Raw genomic sequence first — 23,809 nt, 5'->3', positions numbered from 1 at the left:
CTTTGTCCAAGTCTTCATCAGGAGGTGGAATGTCATTCAAAGTGGAATGATCGTTGGGCGGTGACGATACGTCATCTTCGATATCTTCGGCAACTTTCGACACATGTCGGATAAGGGCAAAATGTCAACAAATTATAAAGTTTAGTAGAGGATAAATCTTTGTATGTTCATCATGTAAAATATCAATGGGAACATGGCTTTCAGTCTCTCTCTTATGTGCACAATCAATCAAATCCAGTGCGTGTGAAATACATTTCATTGTCAGTCCTTTCGGTAATTTGTATTTAAAGGAACTTGAGCCGCACTCTCCCTTATATTTGTTCGTTCTCACTCCAGGAGCCATTGACGGGGCTGCAGTGACATTCAATGTAGAACTACACAAGTAAACCTAAGCTCAATAGTACTAAAAGTCACAATATTTAGTCTTTAGAACTCTCCGGATATTCTGAACAAGAATGTAGACTTCTTCTTACCAAGTTCCTTTTTTGAAAAGAATAAGTAATCCAATGTAAAAATCCGTTATTATCCTTTAAAATTCGTGAGAAAAGTCCAAACCCAAGTCCGTGTCGACAATATAGTTTATTAGTTTATTTTGAACTGTACTATTATTATTTTTATTACATCGAATTTCATGATTTTGGTATCATTGTAAAGAAGAAGAATCATTCTTCCATATGTGATTGCATTAATTTAAAGAATTTGTAAGGTGAAAATTTTGATCTGAAATATGCTACAAAATAACTATTTTCACCTGGCAAAAGGTGATATTTTTACACTTTATTTCTGTTTGAGCCCAAATGATTTTTAGATCATGATAAAGCTGAATAAGTATGCTTTAAAATGGGTAAAGGTTTCAAAATTTCCATTGGCCAAGTGCATAAGCAACTTGAAAACAAGTATACTGCACTCTGATTGGAAAGAGACCACACACTGGCGAATTCCAACGGTTCCAGTGCCTGGATTCAAGGCAGGGTCACACTCTTCATGAGGTTATCTCATCGAATTACCCGCGCTTGCTGTTTTGAAGCCTAATCCAGCCAATCAAAACTCTAGATTTTACGCTACTCCAAAATTTGAGAAATCTGAACCTTGGCAGGAAAAGGGTGATTTTTACTCGATTAAAGGGCGCGGCATATTAAGAGTGACATTGTGAGAAAGTACAGAAATTCAGCTTTGTGGTGATAAAGATATATTTGAGGCTCAAAAGTAAAAGTTTTGCACAATTCGCAAGAGAAAACAAAGGAATAAATGAATGTTTTGATGCACATTTTCAGGCCTGAAATTCACTTATTCATCTATCATACAAAATAAATGACCAGTTTGAAAGAAAACAATTTACTCTGTCCAATTTTGCAAAAATATTCAATTTGCCTTGAGGATAGTATGTAAATTCTGAGTGAAAGAAAATCTCACTTTTCACGAGATTTTGCAGGGAGGAGGATTCAGCCACGAGAGGATTGGATGAATCTTGCCTATTTGCTCATTAGCATGAGCAAACCCGCGCACTACAAAAACTCTGGTGTTGATTTAAACCAGCCCGGAATCTATATATGTCCACACCAAAGAAGTGTTAAACAACACCAGTTTCGTTTTGGCCTAACACCAGAAAGGTGTTTATACAACACCAATTAGTATTAAAACGGCACCGGTTTGATTCCAAACTGGTGTTGTTTCCATACTTCTCTGGTGTAGACATATATAGATTCCGGGCTGGTGTTAAATCAACACCGGAGTTTTTGCAGTGCTGTCTGACTAAGTTTCACGATATTTCTCTAAAACTTATTTGCATTTACACGAATCAAATTTACATTTCAGGAAGTCTCTCTTGCAGATAAGTGTGACAATTTCCCGTGTTATCCAGGGATTGACCTGATTCTTTACTCTTGTTTCCCTAATGCACTGCAATAACTCTGGTGCTGATTTAACACCAGCCCGGAATCTATATATGTCCACATCAGAGAAGTGTTAAACAACACCAGTTTCGTTTTGGTCTAACTCCAGATAGGTGTTTATACAACACCAATTAGTATTGAAACAGCATCGGTTTGATTCCAAATTGGCGTTGTTTCAAGACTTCTCTGGTGTGGACCTATATAGATTCCGGGCTGGTGTTAAATCAACACCGGAGTTTTTGCAGTGTGTGAGCAAATTCTTGACATATTGCTAGAAAGGTACTTTTCCGTTGGTTCCATAATGTATTCACACTTTGAAAACAGTACATTTTTTACTTTTCGATGAACTTCAGACTGTCAACATTTTTGTAATCAAGAAAACTTTTTATATGATGGTCTTTCCGTTACTTTGAGAAATTAAAAACTTTGAAAAGGAGGTAATGATCACCAAAATACACTTTTGCAATTTAGATGTTTATTTGGAATGGAACCTGAAATTCTATCAATACATTTTGAAGACTCTTTCGTTACATTTGTAGTTTCATCAATATGCTGACGAAGGATGAATAGGTTTTCAATATTATTGATTAGGTTATTTGACAACAGAGCATCTGTTTTGTAATCAATGTTCATATCATAATACAATTAATTCAATATTTTCATTTTTGATATTGACCAAAACATCAAGCATGGCCTCGAGATACTCCGAATTAGCATCAGGTGGTCTGTGTAAACTCGCGACTAGAAGTCTCTGACTTTTATTTTGGGATAACTCTATCCAAACTGCTTCTAAAGTATACATGTAGCTAGATCATTTCTGTCACTATGATAAATTTAGACCATACAACGTACCATAAAGCGTACAGTTGGGATAAGGGCTTGGGGCGCTTGCCCCCATCCCCCCAAAAAAAATCACGACCAAGAAAAAAAGATAAAAGAGAAATATGATATTTCTGAATATTTTATCAAAATCTATCACAGAATTTGCTTTTGTAAAAAAAAATTCGACATTTTTGCTCGCTAGCTTCACTCGCCCGATATGTCATATCTCCCCCTTCCAATTTGTTTGGCTCATTCCGCAACTGCATCCTGGGGATATTTTTTTCTCATTATATTCTTTGTGTTGGGGGCTCATCTACGAGATGAAAGTACAATATTTGACACAGTGCTACGCTTGAGTCAGCTCTGTCCATTTTTTTGTAAATATTGCAGATATCTCTTTGCGCAAAAATGCTAACTTTCACGCTGTGTCATGGGGATTTTTTCACTTTTAGCTCATTTGAAACATCTCTGCTACCCAAATTAACATTTTAATCCTAAGTAAGCATAACCCTTTTTTCGTGCCAAGTGGATCAGAGGACATAACATTAAACAAATAATTATGTTTATTTTAGACATCTGCAGCATTATTTGTATTAGTTTTGCCATTTAAAGTTGTTTACATTTTATCACTGCTTCATGTAAAGCAGACATATTCACAATGATCTATGTGTGTGGGGAGGAAGGTGGGGGGCGGGGGGGGGGGGCGCATTGCCGCTCGAGGCAGTGTTTTGGGGAAAGGAAATAAGTAAAAAAGGTACAAGATTTCTTTAAATCAATCTTGTTTGCTAAAGTTGATGATTAACGTCTACTTTATATCAATATACTTATTTCCATTTGTTGCGCAGATCATTTTTGACGAACTTGTTAAAAGTAAGAAAATGCTCATCCAAGTGCAAATATTTGTCGAAAGTCATATCGCCATTCGCTTAAAGAGGCATATAACAATGAAGGAATGTGGAAAAACCTGCCGGATATTACAAATATATTGTTTCATAAGATTATTTCATAGTGTAAGCTTTTATATATCTACTGTATAGTCCCTGTACAGAGATGAGGGATTTTCGCACGGCGGAGAAGAATGCTTTCAAAATTAATTGTCAAATGCCCTCACGACAAAGAGCAATCAAGAAATCTTTGTCGAAAATAATGAAAGGGCAGCAGTTTCGTCCTGGACTCCGGACAAATGAAATATTTACAATTTTCCGTCAGCTACGAAACTTAGGACGAAACAGTTGTTCTGCCAGTTCACCCATTGTTAACAAAGACCTCCCAGCTGTTCATTGTCATTTAACAAATTTCTGTAGTTAAGGAGTTTACATTATCACTTTCATTTTCTAAATATTACATTGATCATGTTGATATATTTTGACACGCACAATGTTTTTTTTCTTGGTTTTGATCATTGTTTTGTTAAATACAGGTTTGCAATGGAGACACAATCTCTGTGTTGGTTAAGAATTATATGAAGAACGGTGAAGGGACGTCCATCCATTGGCATGGCTTGCCCCAGAGAAACTCGCCTTATATGGACGGTGTCTCGATGGTAACGCAGTGTCCTATCAGCGAATTCACGAGCTTCAGATACGAATTCATCGCAGAGCATCCTGGGACGCACTGGTGGCACGCGCATTCTGGCATGCATCGCGCAGATGGTGTGTATGGTGCACTTATCATTCGAGAGCCTCGTGAGGTTAGTTGACATAAGTTCGCATTGGATGATTTTTTTTTCAATGAACACATGCACATATATTTATTTTTCCAGCAATGTCTAGAGCATTTTCATTTATTTGATTTAAGTCAAGTTAAGAGATGACAAGTAGCAGCACTTGCAACAAGTTTGCATGGGGCAGTGTAAAAAAAAAAAAATTGTTCATCAACTGGTATTATTGAACAGTTGATTATTAATTATCAATAACATACATAATATTATTTCATAAATCATTAGTTTGTTGCTCAAACCCTTCACTCGAGTTAAGGGGTGTCAATGCACAGCCTACAATTCGTCGGCGTTCATCCGAACCGTCGTATCAGTCAATTTTGTTTTTAAAAAGATCGATTTTGAGATTTTTGCAGACAATGAAAGTACGAGTCCTATTCTATTCATAACTAAATTTCTAGGCAGCAATTTATTTTAAGTTCTGAGATATGAAGGGATTTTCACGGCGATGCCGTATACATTTTTAATAAAATGCGCAAATCCCATTGGAAACGTGTACAGTAGCAGAGCGATACGACTTTTTGACCGCCCGCGATTTCAATGCGCGCGGTCAGCCAAACTGTCGTATCGGCCATCTGCACTGCATTGACTTTGCACGTGAAAAGCGAGAACGACGTTTGACTGACCGCGAACAGTGAAATCGCTGTCATGGTTGTTGTATTTCCTATGGCGTTTTTGCTTTTGTGTAAAAATAAGGATACCATTGTAAAGCAATTGTCTTGGTCTTTCCAACCATGCATTTTTCTAGCAATGGATATGAACTAAGTGAAAATTTTAGTAAACTTTGAAGCGGATTTTCTCTGAAATGGGTTTGCACCGATGTATGTGTGATACGACGGTTCGGATGACCGCCGACAAATTACTTGTGTACAGAAGGCTGTTACGGCGCATTTTGGTAAATTACCAAAATGTGCCGTAACTATGTTACACGCTTTTCAGACATAAATAATGATTGTGCGTTTATAATAATAATATAGGGTATTTATATTGCGCACATATCCACCTTGTTAGGTGCTCAAGGCGCTCCTATATTACCCGGCTAAGCTAGGCGTTCATAGCGCACACAGCTTTTTAAGGAATTACTTCCTACCGGTACCCATTTACCTCACCTGGGTTGAGTGCAGCACACTGTGGATCAGTTTCTTGCTGAAGGAAATTACGCCATGGCTGGGATTCGAACCCACGACCCTCTGTTTCAAAGTCCGAAGACTAATCCACTGGGCTACAACGCTCCACTTATGGCTTATTTTTTATTGAATTTGGTATTTATCCGTACAGGATATATTTATCAATAAATACAAGTCATTTCCAGAGCCATATGACATCAGCAGTCGGAGAATTTCAAGTTAAAACATGGGGTAAATTTGGCATCAAAACACGGCCCTTGCTAAACTAATGAGTACATCTAAGAAATTCTGTGACGTCAATCCGTAGGGATCGATCGTGAGCGGGCAGTGTATTATGAGCGCGCGCTATTTTTGAACGCTACATTGCATGTATTAATACGATTTACGAATGAGAATGCCCAAATTTGTGATAGCAAAATGTCTTCAGATGAAATTACTTTCGATCTTGACTTTGAAATTCTGCATGAAGATAGCAGTGGTAGTGATAGTGACGAAAGCGACAGTGATATCGACAACGATGACGGAGAAATCGGAGAATTTGACGTTGAAAATGGAGGTGCGGGTGATCAACAAGCTGCTGCAGTTGCTGTTGATATACGAGCGTACCAGCACGAACCAGAGCCGCGCTAGCCGGCGGGTGATCCAGACGCCGCTCTGATTTTTTTATTTCTGTCTTTCGTTCTTTCTTTTATTTTCCATCCATCCTTTCTTTTCTTCCTTAGTTTTTTATTTCTGCCTTCCTTTATCTCTTTCCTTCATTTCTTTGTCTTTCATTCTATCTTTCTTTTCTTTTTCCCTTCCTCCCATCTATCCTCTTACGTTTTCTTTCTTCCTTTCTTCCTTCTTTTTTTTCTCTCGTTTTCTTTCTTTCCCTTTCTCTTCCTTCCATCCATCCTTTACCTTCTCTTTTTCTCTTTTCTTTCTTTCCTTTTGCCTTTTTTTTTCTTTTTCCTTCTTTATTCGTTCATTTTTTTTTCTTCTTTCCTTTCTTTCTCTTCCCCTCAGTTTTCTCTCTCTATTTTTGTCTTTCTTTCTTTTTTCTTTCCTTCCTCCTTTCCCTTCTTTCTTCCTTTCTTTCCATATTTCTCTTCCCTGTAACCATTCTCTCCCTCTCTCTCTCTCTCTCTTTTTTTTGTCATTTCTTCCTTCCTTTATTTCTTTCTTCTTATTGTTTTCTTTCATTCTCTCCCCCTCTCTTAAAATTTTCCCCTCTGGTTCCTAGTCCCCTCCAAAATAAATGGAAAATATATGAGATTAGGAAATCAATTAAAGAGCATATTCACCATATATTTTGTCGTGATGTACAAGATAAAAATCATTTAAAAAATGCAACTACAAGGTACATCAGTAGTCATGTTGAAAAATGTATCAATAAAGCCGTCAATGGTATGGTATGTAAAACCGTAAGCCTATATAACTTGTTTTGAAGCAATAAAACTTTGTTTTGAAATCTATATTCGGGTAAGTATTTTCCAACTATTTGGAACTATTGGACTAGAACACTCAATATCGCACGAAAATTATGTATGTTCACGCGTAGGATTGTGGGATACGTTTAGGATGTCGTCTACAGATTTACGTCACTTCCGCTCTACGCTAGTGCAGTAATATTTTTACTTTCTGAACTCAGACGATGTTGGTGGCAAGTCAAAAATGATTTTTTTTTTTGGGGGGGGGTGTGGAGGTGGTAACATGGTGCAAATGAAATTGCATGACATTTGGGAAATATTAAAGATTCATGAAATGTGAAACTCACATGAATTCACGATTTCAATAATTTTTCATTTCACAGATTCTTTAAAATTCTGATTTGTGAGGTGTCATTTTTTTTTACTCACTCGTTGGAAGCATATTGGGATTAAAGTTGGGAACCAGTCTATTTCACACAATTCAAATATGCTGAATCTGATAAGACCGGTTTTCTAGCCGATTTCTCATAATTTGACGACTTAATTTGCATAAAAACATGGCTGCTAAATTGACCATTTAGAATCTTATTTCTACAAGATTCTTTTATAATGTTTGTAATAATTAAGCAACTACACAAAACCATTTCTTGATACCATCAGTCGGCAAGCCATGAAGAAGTAGCTTCTTTTATCCAAGTGATATCCATGAATGGAGGGTTTTTGCATTGTTAATGAGCTTGGTGCGGACGAAAACACCTCTTTTTATGCGGCCATTGCTGCTCTAAATATTGACCAAATTTAAGGTTTTTTTTGGTATTTTTATAAAAAATAAAAGTTATTTTTTCATGTCATGTGTTTGGATTTTTTAAAAGATTGTTTAATTTAGGTGAAACTTTTGATCTAAAACATGAAAGAAAATAAATATTTTCATGCAACAAAAGTTGTTATTTTTCAACTTAATTTCTGTTTGAGCACGAATGATTTTTAAATCATGATAAAGCTGAATATCTAAACTTTAATATGATATAATTTTTATAAGAAGAGGTATTTTAGATGGGTCACCAGCCAGCTTGTCATAGGCCAAGTACATTTAGCAGCTCAAAAACAAGAATACTGCGCTCTGATTGGTCATACAGACCACACACCCACGTAAATTCCAATGTTCCCTACACAAGCTTCTGTAAGGTCACACCATGTGGTAATCTCTTCGAATTACCCGCACTTGTTGTTTTGATAACATTATTCAGCCAATCAGAACTCTGGATTCTATGTTACTCAGAAATTTCAGAAATCTCGTCTTGCATCTTGATGGAAAAAGCTGGCTGCTGACCAATCTAAAAGATGCCACATGTCAAGAGTGACATTGTAAGAAAGTATAGAGTTTGAGCTTTCTGATGATATAAATAATGTTTGTGCCTAAAACACAAAATTTTGCACAATTTGCATGTGAAAACAGAATAAGAATATTCTGTTAGAGGCATCTTTATCAAAATATTTTATTCAAAAGAAATAACCAATATAAAAGAGTATCATTTACTTTTCCTATGCTACAAACATAATCAATATTACTCAAGGAGAATGTGGTTAAATTCTTTGAGAAAGACAGTCTCACAATTCACGAGATTTTGCAGGGACATGAATTCAGCCACGAGAGGACTTGGATAAATCTTGCTTATTTGCTCATTAACACAGGAGCTTGCAGACTGACTGGATATCAAGAATTCATTTCTTGGGGGCACTAAAATTATATTTTGATGGGATGTGCCTCACGAAACCCTGAAATGGGGATCTAAGGAGCTGACCACAATGGTAAAATACGGGGTCTTGAGAATTAAATGATATACCGGGCGGTGTGAAAAACAGGGTCTACGGAACGGGATCGCGGTAAAGTAGGTACGGTGTACGCTAGCGCTGTGCATGTATTATGTGGGTGCTAGCGGTGCCATGAGCCTAATTACATCAGGAGGGCTAAAGATATTCGTTCGACCCAACCCATTCGAATTTTTTAAATTTTATATTGCTGATTGACAAAAGTGTATGAATATGATTCAAAATCTAACACTGATTCTAGAAATGGTAACTACTGAACTTCCTTTGCCCAAATTGGGAAGATATATCAATGATTTGGAACTATTTTTTGACTGGCGGAAGAATTGGGGCTATTTTAGTGTTTCAGTTTATGAATTTGATCCCATCATAGTTATCTTCATGAATGGCGATTTATTTTTAAAATGAGCTGGCTACAATACCCTTCTCTGGTCAGATATGGAATGTCAGATATATATCCTATCCAAAGGTAGTAAACATTCGACCCTCTAATTTCACATTTATTTTTTATGAATTTTTCTTAAGTGCCATTTTAACACACAAGTCTATGGGGAATGTTTTACGCGCGTGAGACATATAATAGGTGCATGGAGCTGCTTGCGGAGGGAGTTGTGAAGCCGTACGTGCAGCTCTCGCATGCAGTGCTCGCGCTTGACAATCTTGGGAACTGAGATGTTTCGTAACGAGGGTCTTGCGAGCGCGGCATTTGAATGGAACTTCGGAGTATTCGGAGTATCTAGAAAACTGAAAATTAGGTCTGAAAAAGGGTGTCATCAAAGAGGCATGTCCCCGTACCACCCATATATATGAGTGCCTCCCCCCTTCGGCCATACTCTCTACCATCGAATACAATATTTGGCAGTTCCTCGTGTTTCATAATGACGGAAGATGGTTTTAGGGACTGGTTGAGGTATAACCAGAATTCCGTCAAAATTGCATACTATCGCCAATTTGTATCGTCATGATCAAGATCAATTTAATATCAATACGGTAATTACTGATTTAGAGAAAGATATCTCCCGACTCTACATCGAATAAATTTCCGACCGAGACTTTGATGATGAGACTCGTATGCAGCTTATCAAAGCTGAGGAAGCTATCGGATGCTGTTTGGGTGAATGCCGGACAAAAGTGGATTGATTATCACCACATGAACACCAAACATGTCAGGAGCCCATCTTCCTCTGAAAGATCTCTTCGTTAACTAATAGAAAAAAAAAACTATCCTATGAAGACGTCAGCTACATGTTTGAATATTACAAGTTCGATAAATGGCCAAGGGGACATTTCACATGAAATACACCAAAGTATTAAAAAGGTGCACTCAGAACATTTTAAAACCTAAACAAAAACCTGTCAAATAGAATGGTTCCCTCTTAAGACAAAAAGTTAGGTTTTCTCTATGTATCAAACAAAAACAAAAACACGATAACTGAACGATACGAACTGCCTCCGCAGAACTTTGTTCTAAATTGAATGACTTAAAACTGACAATTAAATATGAATTTCCTCTACCTGCCCTACTGATCAAGCCATATAGTGGAACCCGAAATCGAGGAGAACTGATATTGTTCATTTAGGACCCAGAAGGTAATGGCTTATCAAGCTGGAGGCAGCTGGCTGCCTCTAAGTTCGATGAAGCGGCAGTCCTCGAGAGAACAGGTGCACTACTGCATTTCCAGGACCAAAATATAGTTGAAACCAATTAGAGAAAACCAACTAGTTTCAATAAGGAAATTGGAACAACTGATTCCAACTGAAACTAGTTGCCAATTGGTTCCAGTTGAATCCAATTAGGCATTGTGCATCTCAGTTGGTTCCAGTTGTTCCAATTTCCCTATTAAAACCAGTTGAATCCAATTGGTGGCAACTGGTTTCAATTGGTTCCAGTTGAAACCAGTTCGAGGCAACCAATTGGTTTCAACTGGATCCAATTAGAACATCCAGTTGAAATGAACTTAATTAGTTACTCTTTGATTTAGCATTTCTACTAACTATTGCTCATTCCAACACAGAAGCATTTTTATATGTCTAAATTAATACCAATGTAAAGGGCATTGATACAATTTAGACTCTCATAAATATATATTTATATGTAGGAGCTTCGAATATATGTATTTGATGTAAGTTGGTAACAGTGGTGTACTAATTATATTTTAATATATTGTAATTATAATATATAATATTTATGAACATGGTTTTCACTGATAAGTATTCTAAACATCTATCTTAAAAAAGTGTGGCACTTGAGAATGAAAAGAAATTAAAAGATACATTGTAAATGATGATGAATCACTTAAAACATTAATCTGTACACATTGGCAGATAATATGCAAATCATCGGTTTCAATTGGATCCAGTTGGTTAACTGGAAAAAAATCAAAATGGAAACCTATTGGAAGTCATTTCCAGTTACCCAACTGGATCCAGTTAGGATTTCCAGTTACCCAACTGGTTCTAGTTAGGATTCCAGTTACCCAACTGGTTCCAATTAGAAGTCATTTACAGTTACCCAACTTTCCAGTTAGAAGTCGTTTCAATTTACCCAACTGGTTCCAATTAAGATTTCCAGTTACCCAACTGGATCCAGTTAGAAGTCATTTCCAGTTGGAAGACATTTCCAGTTACTCAAATGGTTCCAGTTAGGATTTCCAGTTGCCCAACTGGTTTCAATTGAAAATTGTCATATTCCAGTTAAAATTAATTGGAACCAGTTAAAACCAATCGAAACCAGTTGGAAATCCAACTGGTTTCAATTGGATTTTGGTCCTGGGTTGGTAAAGATAGTATGTGGAGATACAAAAGCAATCGGTTAATGAAGTCCAATGATCAAAATTCGTAGTTCAAAGTACATGAAGGAAATGTTTAGTTGTGGATCTTTAGAGCATTACTGTCTGGCTTTTTGAAGTCTGCTTGATTGGCCAAATGAGATATTATGTGGTTTATATACGTGGGTTTAGTTATGAGAAGTTTTCAGGTGACAAATTTGGACAGTTGACCAGCGTAATTGAGAAAAAAACACAGGACATTTCATTTTCAGCAGAATGTTTTCTCTTCATATTGCAAACGCACACACCCACATACTGAATATATGTAATCAGATTGTGTTGGGTGGAGAACGTAACTACACCGAAGGATATGAAATGCAATTGAAAGGTTAAAACAATAAATCGAGAATTACACAGTATTATCTTGATTGATTATTACTCCTTTAAAATTCTAAATATGAATGAATTGATTCGTAAATCAAGAAATCGTTTCATAATTCAAATTGAATCAATCAATAAACACATTCGCTTTGAATACAGACAGGCTCATGACATTCGTTGGTGGATCACCACCAGTGTGCTTTTGAATGGGAAGGCTCACCTTGCAATCATTTACTTTGTGTGCAGATGCGGGTGTGGGTGCATGTGTGTATGTCCCTAGATATATTCATATACGATTTTAAAGTTGCTGTATAAAGCGTGATTAAATAATCAAATCGTGAAGCTAATTATTGTTGTGTCTTTGATTACCAATACTTTGACAGATCCAATAATAAAAAGGATATTATGTTTAACGGCCGAATAATAATTCATAATGATACAAATGCTATTTGTACCAGAAATTATTTACGTTTGAGCTGAAATTTTGAAATTATATCATAATATTGCGAGATATGCTTAAATTTGCATAATTAATCAACCGCAAACAGAAATAACATTTTCCCAAATGGTACATGTTAAAGGTCAGAAGAGGGATAGACATTTCACTGAAACATGTAAAAACTGCTGATGACACCAATAACCTACAAGTGTTAGTTTCATACAGGTATATAACAAACAAAAACTTTGAAAAAGTAGGTTTTTGTACCCTTCACCTTCGAATAACTATAACTCTGTGACAAGTGAACAGTTTGACACAAGCAAGGTGTCAAATGAAAGTTGATGAGACATTTAATAATGCAAAAAAATTCAAAAATAAGCAATGTATTTTTTTTTACATAGCTAACATTTGAATTTCGGTTACCTGTTATTAGAACACCATGTAAACGTTTTTCTTTATTACGTAGGTCGACAAACAAAGCGCCCTTTTCGATTATGACCTGTCAGAACACGTGATCCTCACACACGATTGGCTCGATCAGACGACACTCGACAAGTTTGCCGCGCACCATTTCGATAACGGTAACAACAGACCTGAGTCAGTGTTGATCAATGGAAAGGGACGTCGGCAATCGTATTATAATGTAACGGGTCAAAATGACACCGTTTCTGAGGCATTGTATACTGCACGAGAAGTCTTCAATGTCAAACAGGTAAGGAGCTAATAATACGGATCAACTATAATTTAAGTATGATATGAGATTATTAGATTACATAACGTGTAAAACTCTTCAAAATAGTTAAATGAAATATATATATGATCATTTGCATTAGAACATTATTCGATAGACCGCCCCCCGAAAAAACCCAAATAACAAAATTGATGGTTCCATGAAATTTTCTCGAGCGATAATTGCTCCTATGAAAAATATTGTTCTGAACCGAAACTCTGTCAAAATCCTAATTCTAACCCTATGCCATAGGCAGATCCAGGGGATGGGTTGGGTGCAAGGGGTCGCCCCCTATTGCAGAAGCAAATATATGACAAAAAGATGAAATGAAGAAAAGAAAAGGGAAAAGGGAGGTAATGGGAAAGAAAAAGGAGGAAAAATAAGAGTAGGAAGACGACTAAATAAAGGAAGGTGGGGGAAAGACTTGGGAAAAAAATGTCACAACATGAAGTTTTTGCTCATCCTTAGCGCTCACACTGTCTGTTCGATTGGCTTCATAATGTTCAATAGAGTTAAATGAAAATGAAATGGAGCTAAAATATCCAGTTTTTAAGTCAATATACAAAACATATTTTAGTTCGGACATCAAACTTTCATTATTCTGTTTGATTTGGAATTTTTTTTTAAAGTGTTCTGTAAAATGTTTCGTTTCATGGTCTAAATTCGAAAGTTTTCAGGGGTACAATTGTACGCTCGCATTTGATTTATGAATTACCTTTTCTCGCTGAGTATTACATAAAATATCAATATATTCCTTTTAAAGCTACCTTTTCATGATAGCTTATAAAAAATTTGGCTCTCGCCTTGCGCTAGCATAAATATTAAAAAAAAACGTTAACGCATGCATTCTTTTCATAATTACCGAATTGCTTATCGAATGTCCAGTTTTTCAGAATCGAGATATCTTTTTTTCATGAATTCCTAATCATTTAATTTCAGAGATCTGTACAGTGCGTCCCAGAAAAAACGAAACCGAGATTTAGCGATGATTTATCATAACTTAATCAAAAATAAAATAGACAAATGACCTACCAATGTAAAGCTTAGAATCTCCTCTTTCATCTGATATTACTTAGATTATTCCTCATTCACGCATGAGTGAGCAAAAACAATTTGAAGGAAGGATACCAAAAACTCATTTGGCGGGGGGAAATAACAAAGTTCTGGTTATTTGAAATAAGGCTTGAATTTCCATAATTTCATTAAATAAACTGTTTTCACCGGTTTCCCACAGAAGCTATCGCATGGTTAACAAAATACTTAATGCATGGTTGATCGTAAACAAAACGGAGTGTCGAGTGAGTTTGAACGCTGGCCTGTAAAACCTCTTCATTTTATGAAATTATTGAAATTCAAGCCTTATTTCAAATAACCAGAACTTTGTTATTTCTTGACCATTTTCTGTAATTGAGATATCAAATCAAAGAGCAGATATTGAAATTTTAAGACATGTGGTTTTCTTTTTGAAATTCATATACCCCCCGCCAAATGAGCTTTTGGTATCCTTCCTTCAAATTGGTTTTTGCTTGCTCATGCGTGAAGGAGAAATAATGAAATTAATATCAGATGAAAGAGGAGATTCTAAGCTTTACATTGGTAGGTCATTTGTCTATTTTATTTTTGATTATGATAAATCATCGCTAAATCTCGGTTTCGTTTTTTCTGGGACGCACTGTATAAATCGAAAATTTTCATCTCGCGCTTACTAGGAAGATGAATAGAAAGATAATCATCCTTTTCATTAACCTAGAGAGCTCAGATGGTAACCATATACTGCCACAGGTAACAAATACTACTGGGTACCCTCGAGGTTGGGGTACCAAAACACCCAAAATTAAAGAAGAAAAAGGTACCCACCTCAATCCTATGGATTGAAGGTCTAACGGGCAGCATGAATCCTGGCATCGAAGCAGTAGCTACACCCTCAAAAAAAGGGCGAAAAGGGCTACGTTCGTTCACTCACTTTCGAAATTGCAAACAAAACTGGCCGATCGATAATTTTGGGTGTGGCAACCTCGAAGGTAACCATGTTAGTATCTGTTACCTGTGGCAGCCTATGGTTACCTTTTGGGCTCCGGCCCGCTTTGCGGGTCGGATCTCTCTAGGTTAACTTTTCATATGATGACAACGTGCTTAAAATGTCCCGTTATTAAATCAATATAGAGAAGAAAAAAAATCAGCTCGCGTTTCGCGCATGTATTATGAAGTGCGATCCAAGTTCAAGTTCGTATCGTATCGTCTTCGCAATTTTTCTGATATAGTGTTTGAAATCATTCTTGAATTTACACTTTTTTCAGATCGGATTATCAAAAATTTTCAATGTCGCGCTCACATCATTGATTTAGGAAAATACCCTTCTTATAAATGATGGTGAAATGTGTTCAGAATGTCAAGATTGCAGGTGTAGGTTAAAAAAAACGAAAGGAGCTCACGCTCTGCGCGCACGCATGTTTATTGAGATATGCAGGTTGTTCTTTATTCAAAACGTGTTTAGATTATTCAGTTTTAGATCAGAATATCATTTTTTTCCTGCTCGTTCCTCGCGCTCCGCTCGCATTATTAATATAAGAAGATATCCCTCCTTTTCAAGATTACAAAATATAAATAGAGTTCTAGATCCAATTTTTTTTTCGGCTCGTGCTTCGCGCTCGTGTCAATTGTTTAGTTACAGTCACACACCTTTCCTGTTCGTGATAACAAAAAGTGCTTAGAATGTCAAGTTCTTAGATCGGATATGTATAATTTTCAGCTCGCACTTCACGCTCGCATTATTTGATTATTGATAAATGCATTGTCTTCTTGGATAACATCAAGAAGTACTTAATAGTTGCCGTTTGGATCAATATTTAACCAATCTTATCTCGCGGTTCGCGCTCACAATAATTTAGTTGCTCAGAATATTCAATTTCTAAGACAAATACGTGAAATTTCCAAATATTTGAACTCTCGCTTCGCAATCGCTTTTAAAATATCGTTTATGAGATACAAATTTCGGACCCACCCCCTTTCGGCTAAAGCTGGATCCGCCCCTCTATGCCCTTGAGATATTAATACCGGAGCAAATATCGTGTTACCTCAAAGATAGTAAAGAGAAGGATAGCTTGAATTCATAATTAAAATAATTAGAAGGGTAATAAAGATTTAGGTGACCAATACCTCCCATTTTCATGCTAATTTTTGTAAGTGTAACATGATGGAGCATAATGTGCAAATTGAAGCTTTTTATCGATTCAACATGAAAGAATACAACATCGCATTACTCAATTTTTCATTTTCTGTAAATGTCAAAGGTTTTTATGTAAGAACCTGTCTTCCATTTACTATTTGAAATCTGTTAATAGAACATTGCCCCCTACATGTGTGCGTCACAGACCCTTCTTGAAACTTTGATGCACAAGTGGGTCTTCCCGTAAGACTAGCACGGATGTAATTTTCTGTTGAACTGGAGGGCCTTCTGTACACAAATCGTTGGCAGGGGTCTTAGGCGTCATATTTAGACCACTTTCCTCGAGTAAAGGGCTTGCACAGTAGATCATCCTCCCATTAGCTATGACACTGGCTTTGAGTCATTGTAGATGGGAAACCTCAGGTCCAGGATCCACCAATGTTTAATACGAATTTATTTCTAAGTTGCCCCCTCCACCCCCAAATAATAGGGGGGTTTAACAATATAATGTTACGATATTGAATACCAAACAAATAACAAAGACAATTTTGATTAGAATAATTTTGCTTTTTAAATATTTATGCAAAATAAACGAAACAAAACTATATATCTTACATATCTTGAAGAGTCAGTTCTTATTAATCGTAATAGATAATAATCATGTAACAATACCAATTGGCTGGCAAGGAGTTCCTTATTAGAGTTAAAGTCCACAATGCTGGCAATAATGAAAATGATGTTGGAATGCGATGGATGATTAGAGTCAGTGTAGTGATTTGAAATGTCTGTGAAGACAGGACGAAGTTGATGATGACAAACAGTTGATTTCAGCAATCCATGGGTTGAAAAATGTCCTTTAGAACAGGTTGATGATCTTGATGAGAACTGAGAATTTCTCTCTCAAAATAAGTGTAAACAGTTTATTGATGGTGTGCCAACAATTCCACAGAAGATAAATGTTGTAATCCAGTTGGAAATAAACTATGCTCTGACAAAATAAAGTCTGGTGTGAAAATCCGAGTTCTAATCTGATATAATGATGAAGAAACTACCAGCTTATAAATGTGTATATATAAGTTTCCACTATCCTGGAAGCTTCTAGTATTGTATTTATAAAAAACATTCTCCTCCTTTCTAGCCGCCCTTTCACGCGGTAAAAACCGTAATTTTTTTATGATGATTCCACTGAAAAATATGGCTAATGGCGAATATTTAGCACGTGTGAAACCAAACCAGAACATGATTAGAATCACGAACGCTAATCACAGTCACGATAAGTAAAAGCAATCATCAACAATGACGAATTCAAGATTCACTTGTGAAATGACCCTAGAGCAATGATAATTCCAGAAGACTCTTGAATGACCTCAGTGAAATTAACAATGTAAAGAACTAAACATAGCTAATCATATTGTCCTTTTCCACTGCCCCCAGCAGGCCCCATTGTCTACCAAGAATCATTGTATATTATACAAAACCAATCATTGTTCTGCCTAATGCCTACATGCCGAAGTTTAACTAAGACACTCTGGAATATTCCTATTATGCAATTAACTTCCTAAGAGGAAAACATAACTAAATGCCTAAATGACTGAATATACATGTAATTTCTATAACAATTCTTCTTATATATAACAAATGGAAGGCAGTCTTGCCTGCATTATGCAATTATAACAGCAGTGTTTAATTTTTAAAACTACCAAAATGAATAATTTTTCACAAAGGGAGACAAAACATGCATTAGGTTTCTTGACCTCAAATGACCTTTGTCCTGATTGAGAAACTTGCTATCAATTTCATATCTTTTGTAATATCAAATGACAGAATCATATCAGTTTTTAACAGGGTTTATTTAACAAAAATAAACTTTGACCTTGAACCATTGATCTCTAATTAGGCTCATCAAATTTCTGCCGCCAACAGCAACAAGTTCCTACTTCTGCTATGCATAAATATAAGAAATGAAATAAAGATAGAATAATTATAATAATGCTAATAACAACGATAATTATGTTATTATTATTAATGATGATACTCGTCGTCTGTAACAAGATCAGAATGTCCGATGGGCATCATCCCCTTATGCAATGCATGTGCAGTGACTGCCATCACACGTGCCATTCAGCCACTAATACAATAAATCAAATTTTACATGGAAATCTGCCTTTTCTAACTGTTTTAGTATAATATTTGGCTTGAAACTGATGGCAAATACCTTTAAGCATCATCTGTATATAAATATCAGAATATTTTAATTTTTTCACATGATTTCTAAAAAAATTCCCGAATTTTGCCGAAAATTCCCCGAATTCCCCTTTATTTCATTGGAAAGCTTCCACCGCAAAAAAAAAATCCCGGAAATTTTGCAACCCTATATTTACTACAAAACATTACAGTGGCGACCAGTCTGTCCCTGCCGCCCCCCCCCCCTCCTTCCGTAGCGCCGTCAGCATTATCATTAATTATTGTTTTACAAATGTGCGCAATACAAATACCCTATATTATTATTATTATTATTCTGACAAGTTGTTGTCAATTGCATAACAATACCCGCTCCCTGTTGTTTCTCTTTTTCTTACGAAAGGGTTTTCGATATCGATTCCGTGTCATCAGCAATGCAATCACCAATGCTGCCTTGAAGGTGAGCGTAGATGGTCATAATTTAACCATCATTGCTAGCGATGGAGGCGACATCGAACCTGTGGACGTTGACGCATTTGTCATATATGGCGGTGAAAGGTAAGCTCATTTCGATAAACTTCATCAGGTCATTATTATTATCAATATGTGCTATATCAATTGGCAAAGAAAACCAATTAATACTTTAATAAAACCCGGAAAAAATACAACCACTGGAACCCAAGGAATGAAAAAGAATAGTTTAATAACACGAGACTGATGCTTTGTCTTGACTCTAGTAAAAGCAAACATAAGAAAGAAGTAAAATAGTGAAATCATAATAACAATAGGCCATAAAGACTTTTGACGACTGCGTTCGGGTGGCGGGATTGGATTGCAGTAGAGTGGCCATGGCCGCCAAAATCACCAGACGTCGCAGATTTCAAGGAAAAGACCCGTATTTCACTAACTTGTCCCGCGTCACGTACGACTCTGCCATTGACACGATTTTTTGGGGTCAGTATTTGTGTTCCCGATAAAGGAGGGCAGTAGAATAACGATATAAAATGCTTTTTTTAGTCTTTGAATAAGATTACAAATCTTCGACTTGTATTCCACATCATCTTGCACCCCTATTCCTAAGTCTTTGTCTTTTGTATTATTTCATGAACAAGATGCGTAAAATTTCAATACACTGATCTAAAAGGGAACTAGTAATGACAGTTTGCAGCGACTCATGACGATGATATTGCGAGCGCGAGCTTAAAATTTCAATACAATGATCTGAAAAGCGACCTGTTCTTTGAGTAGGTCTACTTTTGAATCCATGAAGACAATGGGTAGCTGATCAAACGATTTAAGTAAATTCATATTTTAATTTTACGACCTAAGAAGCGGACATTCTGAGCACTTTTGAAAAAATTAACAATTTTTTTGAACCCCAGATGATTTGTCTTTTTTTGACACCAAAATGGGACATTCTATGCACTTTTTCGTACGGGACATTTAGAAAACATTTGGCAGTTTTTTGACAAGAAAAACAAAAAAATATTCCAGTAACTAAAGGTGATTATCAAGTACTACCAGAGTGTAAAAAAAAAACAAGACTTAACATGACTTGAATTCACATCCTGTATAATACAGATTTAAAATAGTAATGTGCCGTACGGACGCAGAAAAAAGTGGCTTTTTCAAAAACCTCAAGTTTGTACTCTAAAGTCTGTGAGTTGGACAGATAATTTTCATAGAAACTGAACTCAAATTGATATTCAATTACCCAAGAACAAACTCATCTATGAAAGAAAGCGAAATAAACATTTATGAATAAATAAAGCAAATTACAATTTTCGAGAACATTGTGGCGTACGGGACACTCAAAATGTGTCGTACGGGACATATCTAAATTGAAGTCAAACTTTTTTACTTTATGTCTCTTTGACTTCTTCAATCACTTTATTTGGCTGATGATAATGATAATCCTATCAAACTAAAGACATTCATTATGTTAGAAACCGCTATTGGCTGAATATTTCTGTCAATATATCATAAACAAAATAATGTGTCGTACGGGACACTTGTGTGTCGTACAGGACACTTCTGTGTGATATGGGACACTTGTGTGTCGTACGGGACACTTGTGTGTTGTACAGGCGCTTGCGAGTTGTACTGGGCAGAGTAAATAAAACAATGAAGTTTTTATCAATCAGAAGGGGAGCATTGCCCCTAAATTCTTCCTTTTTAATGAAAAGTCTTTTAATAATTAGTCATTCAGGGCAATATAATTAAGTAACCTCAATATATACAATCGGGAGCAATATGTTATTATTTTTTTCATGATGGGAAATGTACAAGGGCTCACAGCATTTTTACGAGCTGAAAAACTTGAGGTTTTGTGTGGAGTTATATTTTAGTGAATTAATTGATGATTTCCAATACACTATTTAAACAATGAATGAATGAAACTGTTTGTGTAAATTATGGGGATAAAATGTTATAAATTTTCATATAAAATGTATATACACATGATATATGTCACAACTGTCACTTGTAATTCCACAAAATATTTTTTTTTCTAAAGAAATGCGGTTCTACTTTTTCAAACCTTTCTGCATTTCATGAAACCATATGGCTTGTCTTATTTTCCAGATTTTTTTTTTACAACTTGAAAAAAAGGAAGGAGTTTCAATACTGTATTTAAAAAAAATAGTGATCATCAAGGGAAGTCCAAATAGATGATTGATATGTATTTTTTTACATCTTATAATAATTCCACATTAGCATGCAAGAGGAAGTCATCTTCCAGGCTAGGGTGAATCAATTATAAAGGTTTTCTTGTCATGCTCAGTGACAAAGAAATTAACCTGCTCTGACCAATGAAAATCACCAGTTTAGCTGAAGGGATTCACAAAAGAATACGCCTACATGAAATCAATTAAAATGGTTAGAATCACCTATTTCATGTTCTATGGAGATAAACAGATATTTTTTCAGTTCACTTTATGTCAAATCAATTACTTGAATTGAAATAGGCCTACTATATATAGTTTCTGAATCCAAATCCTGCAATTAAATGCATTTATAAATTGTGTGTCGTACGGGACATATCCCGTACGACACACACTGTGTCGTACGAGACAACTTTTAATAGGACAATTATTGAAAAATGAAGGGCAGTAATTAGATCCTTATGGGATAAATCGATCACCCATGGGTCAAAGATAGAGAAACTGATATTGTGATATTGCATCATCAAAAATAAAATTGTAAGAAAAACTTTTGCATTTTCATGTGTTGTACGGGACATTGCCAAAAATAGGTTCTGAAAAATCAGGGCTGCCCCTATTATGGATCATGAAAATGTTGTAGATATTATTTGGAACCATCAATGATACATTATTCCAATGACCTGCAATATCTTCAATCTTCTCGTGTTTTGCCAATAATTGTTTCAGGCAGTGTTTGGACTTGACTATTAGAAAAATTATTGAAAATTGAAAATTCCATTGTTCCCCCCCCCCCAAAAAAAAAACAACTATATCTGACTTCACTTTTGGTTAAAACTCATAATTTTCATAAAATTTAGGTTTCATAGTAAAATATTACACTACTTATGACGTATTGAAAGCATGTTGAAATTTATGATATTTTTGAAGTTCTAGTGTGGAATCGCCCCATAGCTGGATCGCATGGACCCTGAAGTTTACAAAAATGCATTGCTGCCGGGTTTTATCCGTGGTCTTCCCGCCGAATTGACGTAATATATGACGTCACTACAAAATGACGCCATTTCACAATTTTTTAGACATTCTACACATAACATGAAGTCAAGGGAAAATATCTCAGCCAAACCATGCTTGTTTTTTTTTTAATTCAACTTTCAAAAAGTATTGTTCAAGTAATGCACAAGTGACATACAAGATTTTAGGAACAGAAACTATTGTTTGCATTTGCAAATTAGGTCATTAAATTTGCATATCATTAGTTTGGGAGATTTCTTGGTTAAAAATTGTTGAAAATCGATTCAGAAAATTATTTTCTGCTATAATGTACTTGTTTTGATATATTTCCCATCAAGCATAATATAATTTTCTTTATCTATATCTGGACTTTTAGAAAATCTATGTCAGTCATTCGAAATGACATTATAGACTGTGGTTTCAGCTCCCTTTTCAATACAGTGCGTATAAAAAAAAAACAGGACAGATTTAAACAGTCTATACATTTTTTGTTTCAAATTATGATGTCTATATTTTGGAGTTAATAGGTGCTCTGAAGTCTTATCTTTCAAATGTTATTAAAAAAATTAGTTTCGTTTGAGCGAACACGAAAGTTTTTGTCTGGGGTTAAAAAAGAGGCTTGCGCCAAAATGGCATACAATTATAAATATGATGATCGGACTTCTTGCTAATCAGCAGACTTCCTCTTAACCTTTTCATTATCTTTGCCATAATTTTCAAATTATGCGGTCAAAATTCATTTTCAAACCTATTTATTTGCTTGAATTGTTCTGTTGTTGTTCCTTTTTCATATGTTCTCTTTTAGTTTTTTGAATATTCCTTCTTCAAGCAAAAACAATTGTTTTTCAACCGAAGTATGGGAGAGCGTGTATTTTTTTTCAAATCCTTTCATTGTGTGCTACAAAGGTTATGGTGCCTTTTGAACAGTGCCATACAAATGGACGGGGGCTCAGGGATGCTCCCCCCCCCCCCTCAATAAAAAAAAATCATGACCAAGAAAACAAGTGGAAAGGAAATAAAAGGAAAGAAAGAAAGTAAAATATGATATTATTTTCTGAATATTGTGTCGAAATCTATCACTAAATTTGATATTGTAATAAAAAAGTGGAAATAATTGTGTGCTCGCTTCGCTCGCTCACAACTTTTTAATACATTTTACCCGATCTTCCATATCTAGCTCCTTCAAAATTGACTCAATACACCATTGCCATTGAAAGACATGAATCCCTTCTGTTTGTCCTGTCAAGCATATAATTAAACTTGGTCAAGTAATCAATAACCCCTTGGATTCATATCTTTTAAAGGTACCATAACAAAACTTGTTTCACATAATAAAAGGATTTGAATAATTACAAGTTTTCCCAATTAATAATGCAAATCTTCTTGCTTGGGTTGACGAAAATTCTTCTTTTCTTACTTATGAAGGAAAATTCAAAGTTAAAAGAAGTTAAAATGAAAAAAAAAATAATAATAATTAAGGTAAATAAATAAATTTTTAAATAAAATTTGACAGCATAATGCGAAAAATATGGCATAGGTTAAGAGGTCTGCTGATTAGCAAGAAGTCTGATCATCATATTACTCATATTCCGCCATTCTGGCGCAAGCCTCTTTTTGAACCCCCGACAAAAACGTCCCGTGTTCGCTCAAGCATGAACAACATTTCTTTTTTAAAA

General features: G+C 35.6%; 1 protein-coding gene across 1 annotated transcript; it reads left to right on the top strand.

Moving 5' to 3' along the window:
* The first annotated feature begins 4,138 nt into the window (after positions 1-4,138).
* Positions 4,139-21,909, top strand: LOC129279233 (uncharacterized). The gene is made up of 3 exons (XM_064111452.1): positions 4,139-4,404; positions 12,849-13,094; positions 18,863-21,909. Exons 1-3 carry the CDS (start codon positions 4,177-4,179, stop codon positions 19,019-19,021), a joined length of 633 nt encoding a protein of 210 aa, XP_063967522.1. The 5' UTR covers positions 4,139-4,176; the 3' UTR covers positions 19,022-21,909.
* Positions 21,910-23,809: the final 1,900 nt, after the last annotated feature.

This window comes from Lytechinus pictus, chromosome 16, assembly GCF_037042905.1.
Source record: "Lytechinus pictus isolate F3 Inbred chromosome 16, Lp3.0, whole genome shotgun sequence".
Taxonomy (NCBI): domain Eukaryota; kingdom Metazoa; phylum Echinodermata; class Echinoidea; order Temnopleuroida; family Toxopneustidae; genus Lytechinus; species Lytechinus pictus.
This window is presented reverse-complemented; position numbering and strand designations above follow the sequence as displayed.

Excerpts from the sequence above, each read along its gene's own strand:
- LOC129279233 (XM_064111452.1), top strand. The coding sequence starts at position 4,177 with ATGAAGAACGGTGAAGGGACGTCCATCCATTGGCATGGCTTGCCCCAG. Across the intron at positions 4,405-12,848 it reads TCATTCGAGAGCCTCGTGAG|GTCGACAAACAAAGCGCCCT; the intron begins GTTAGTTGACAT and ends TTTATTACGTAG. Across the intron at positions 13,095-18,862 it reads AAGTCTTCAATGTCAAACAG|GGTTTTCGATATCGATTCCG; the intron begins GTAAGGAGCTAA and ends TTCTTACGAAAG.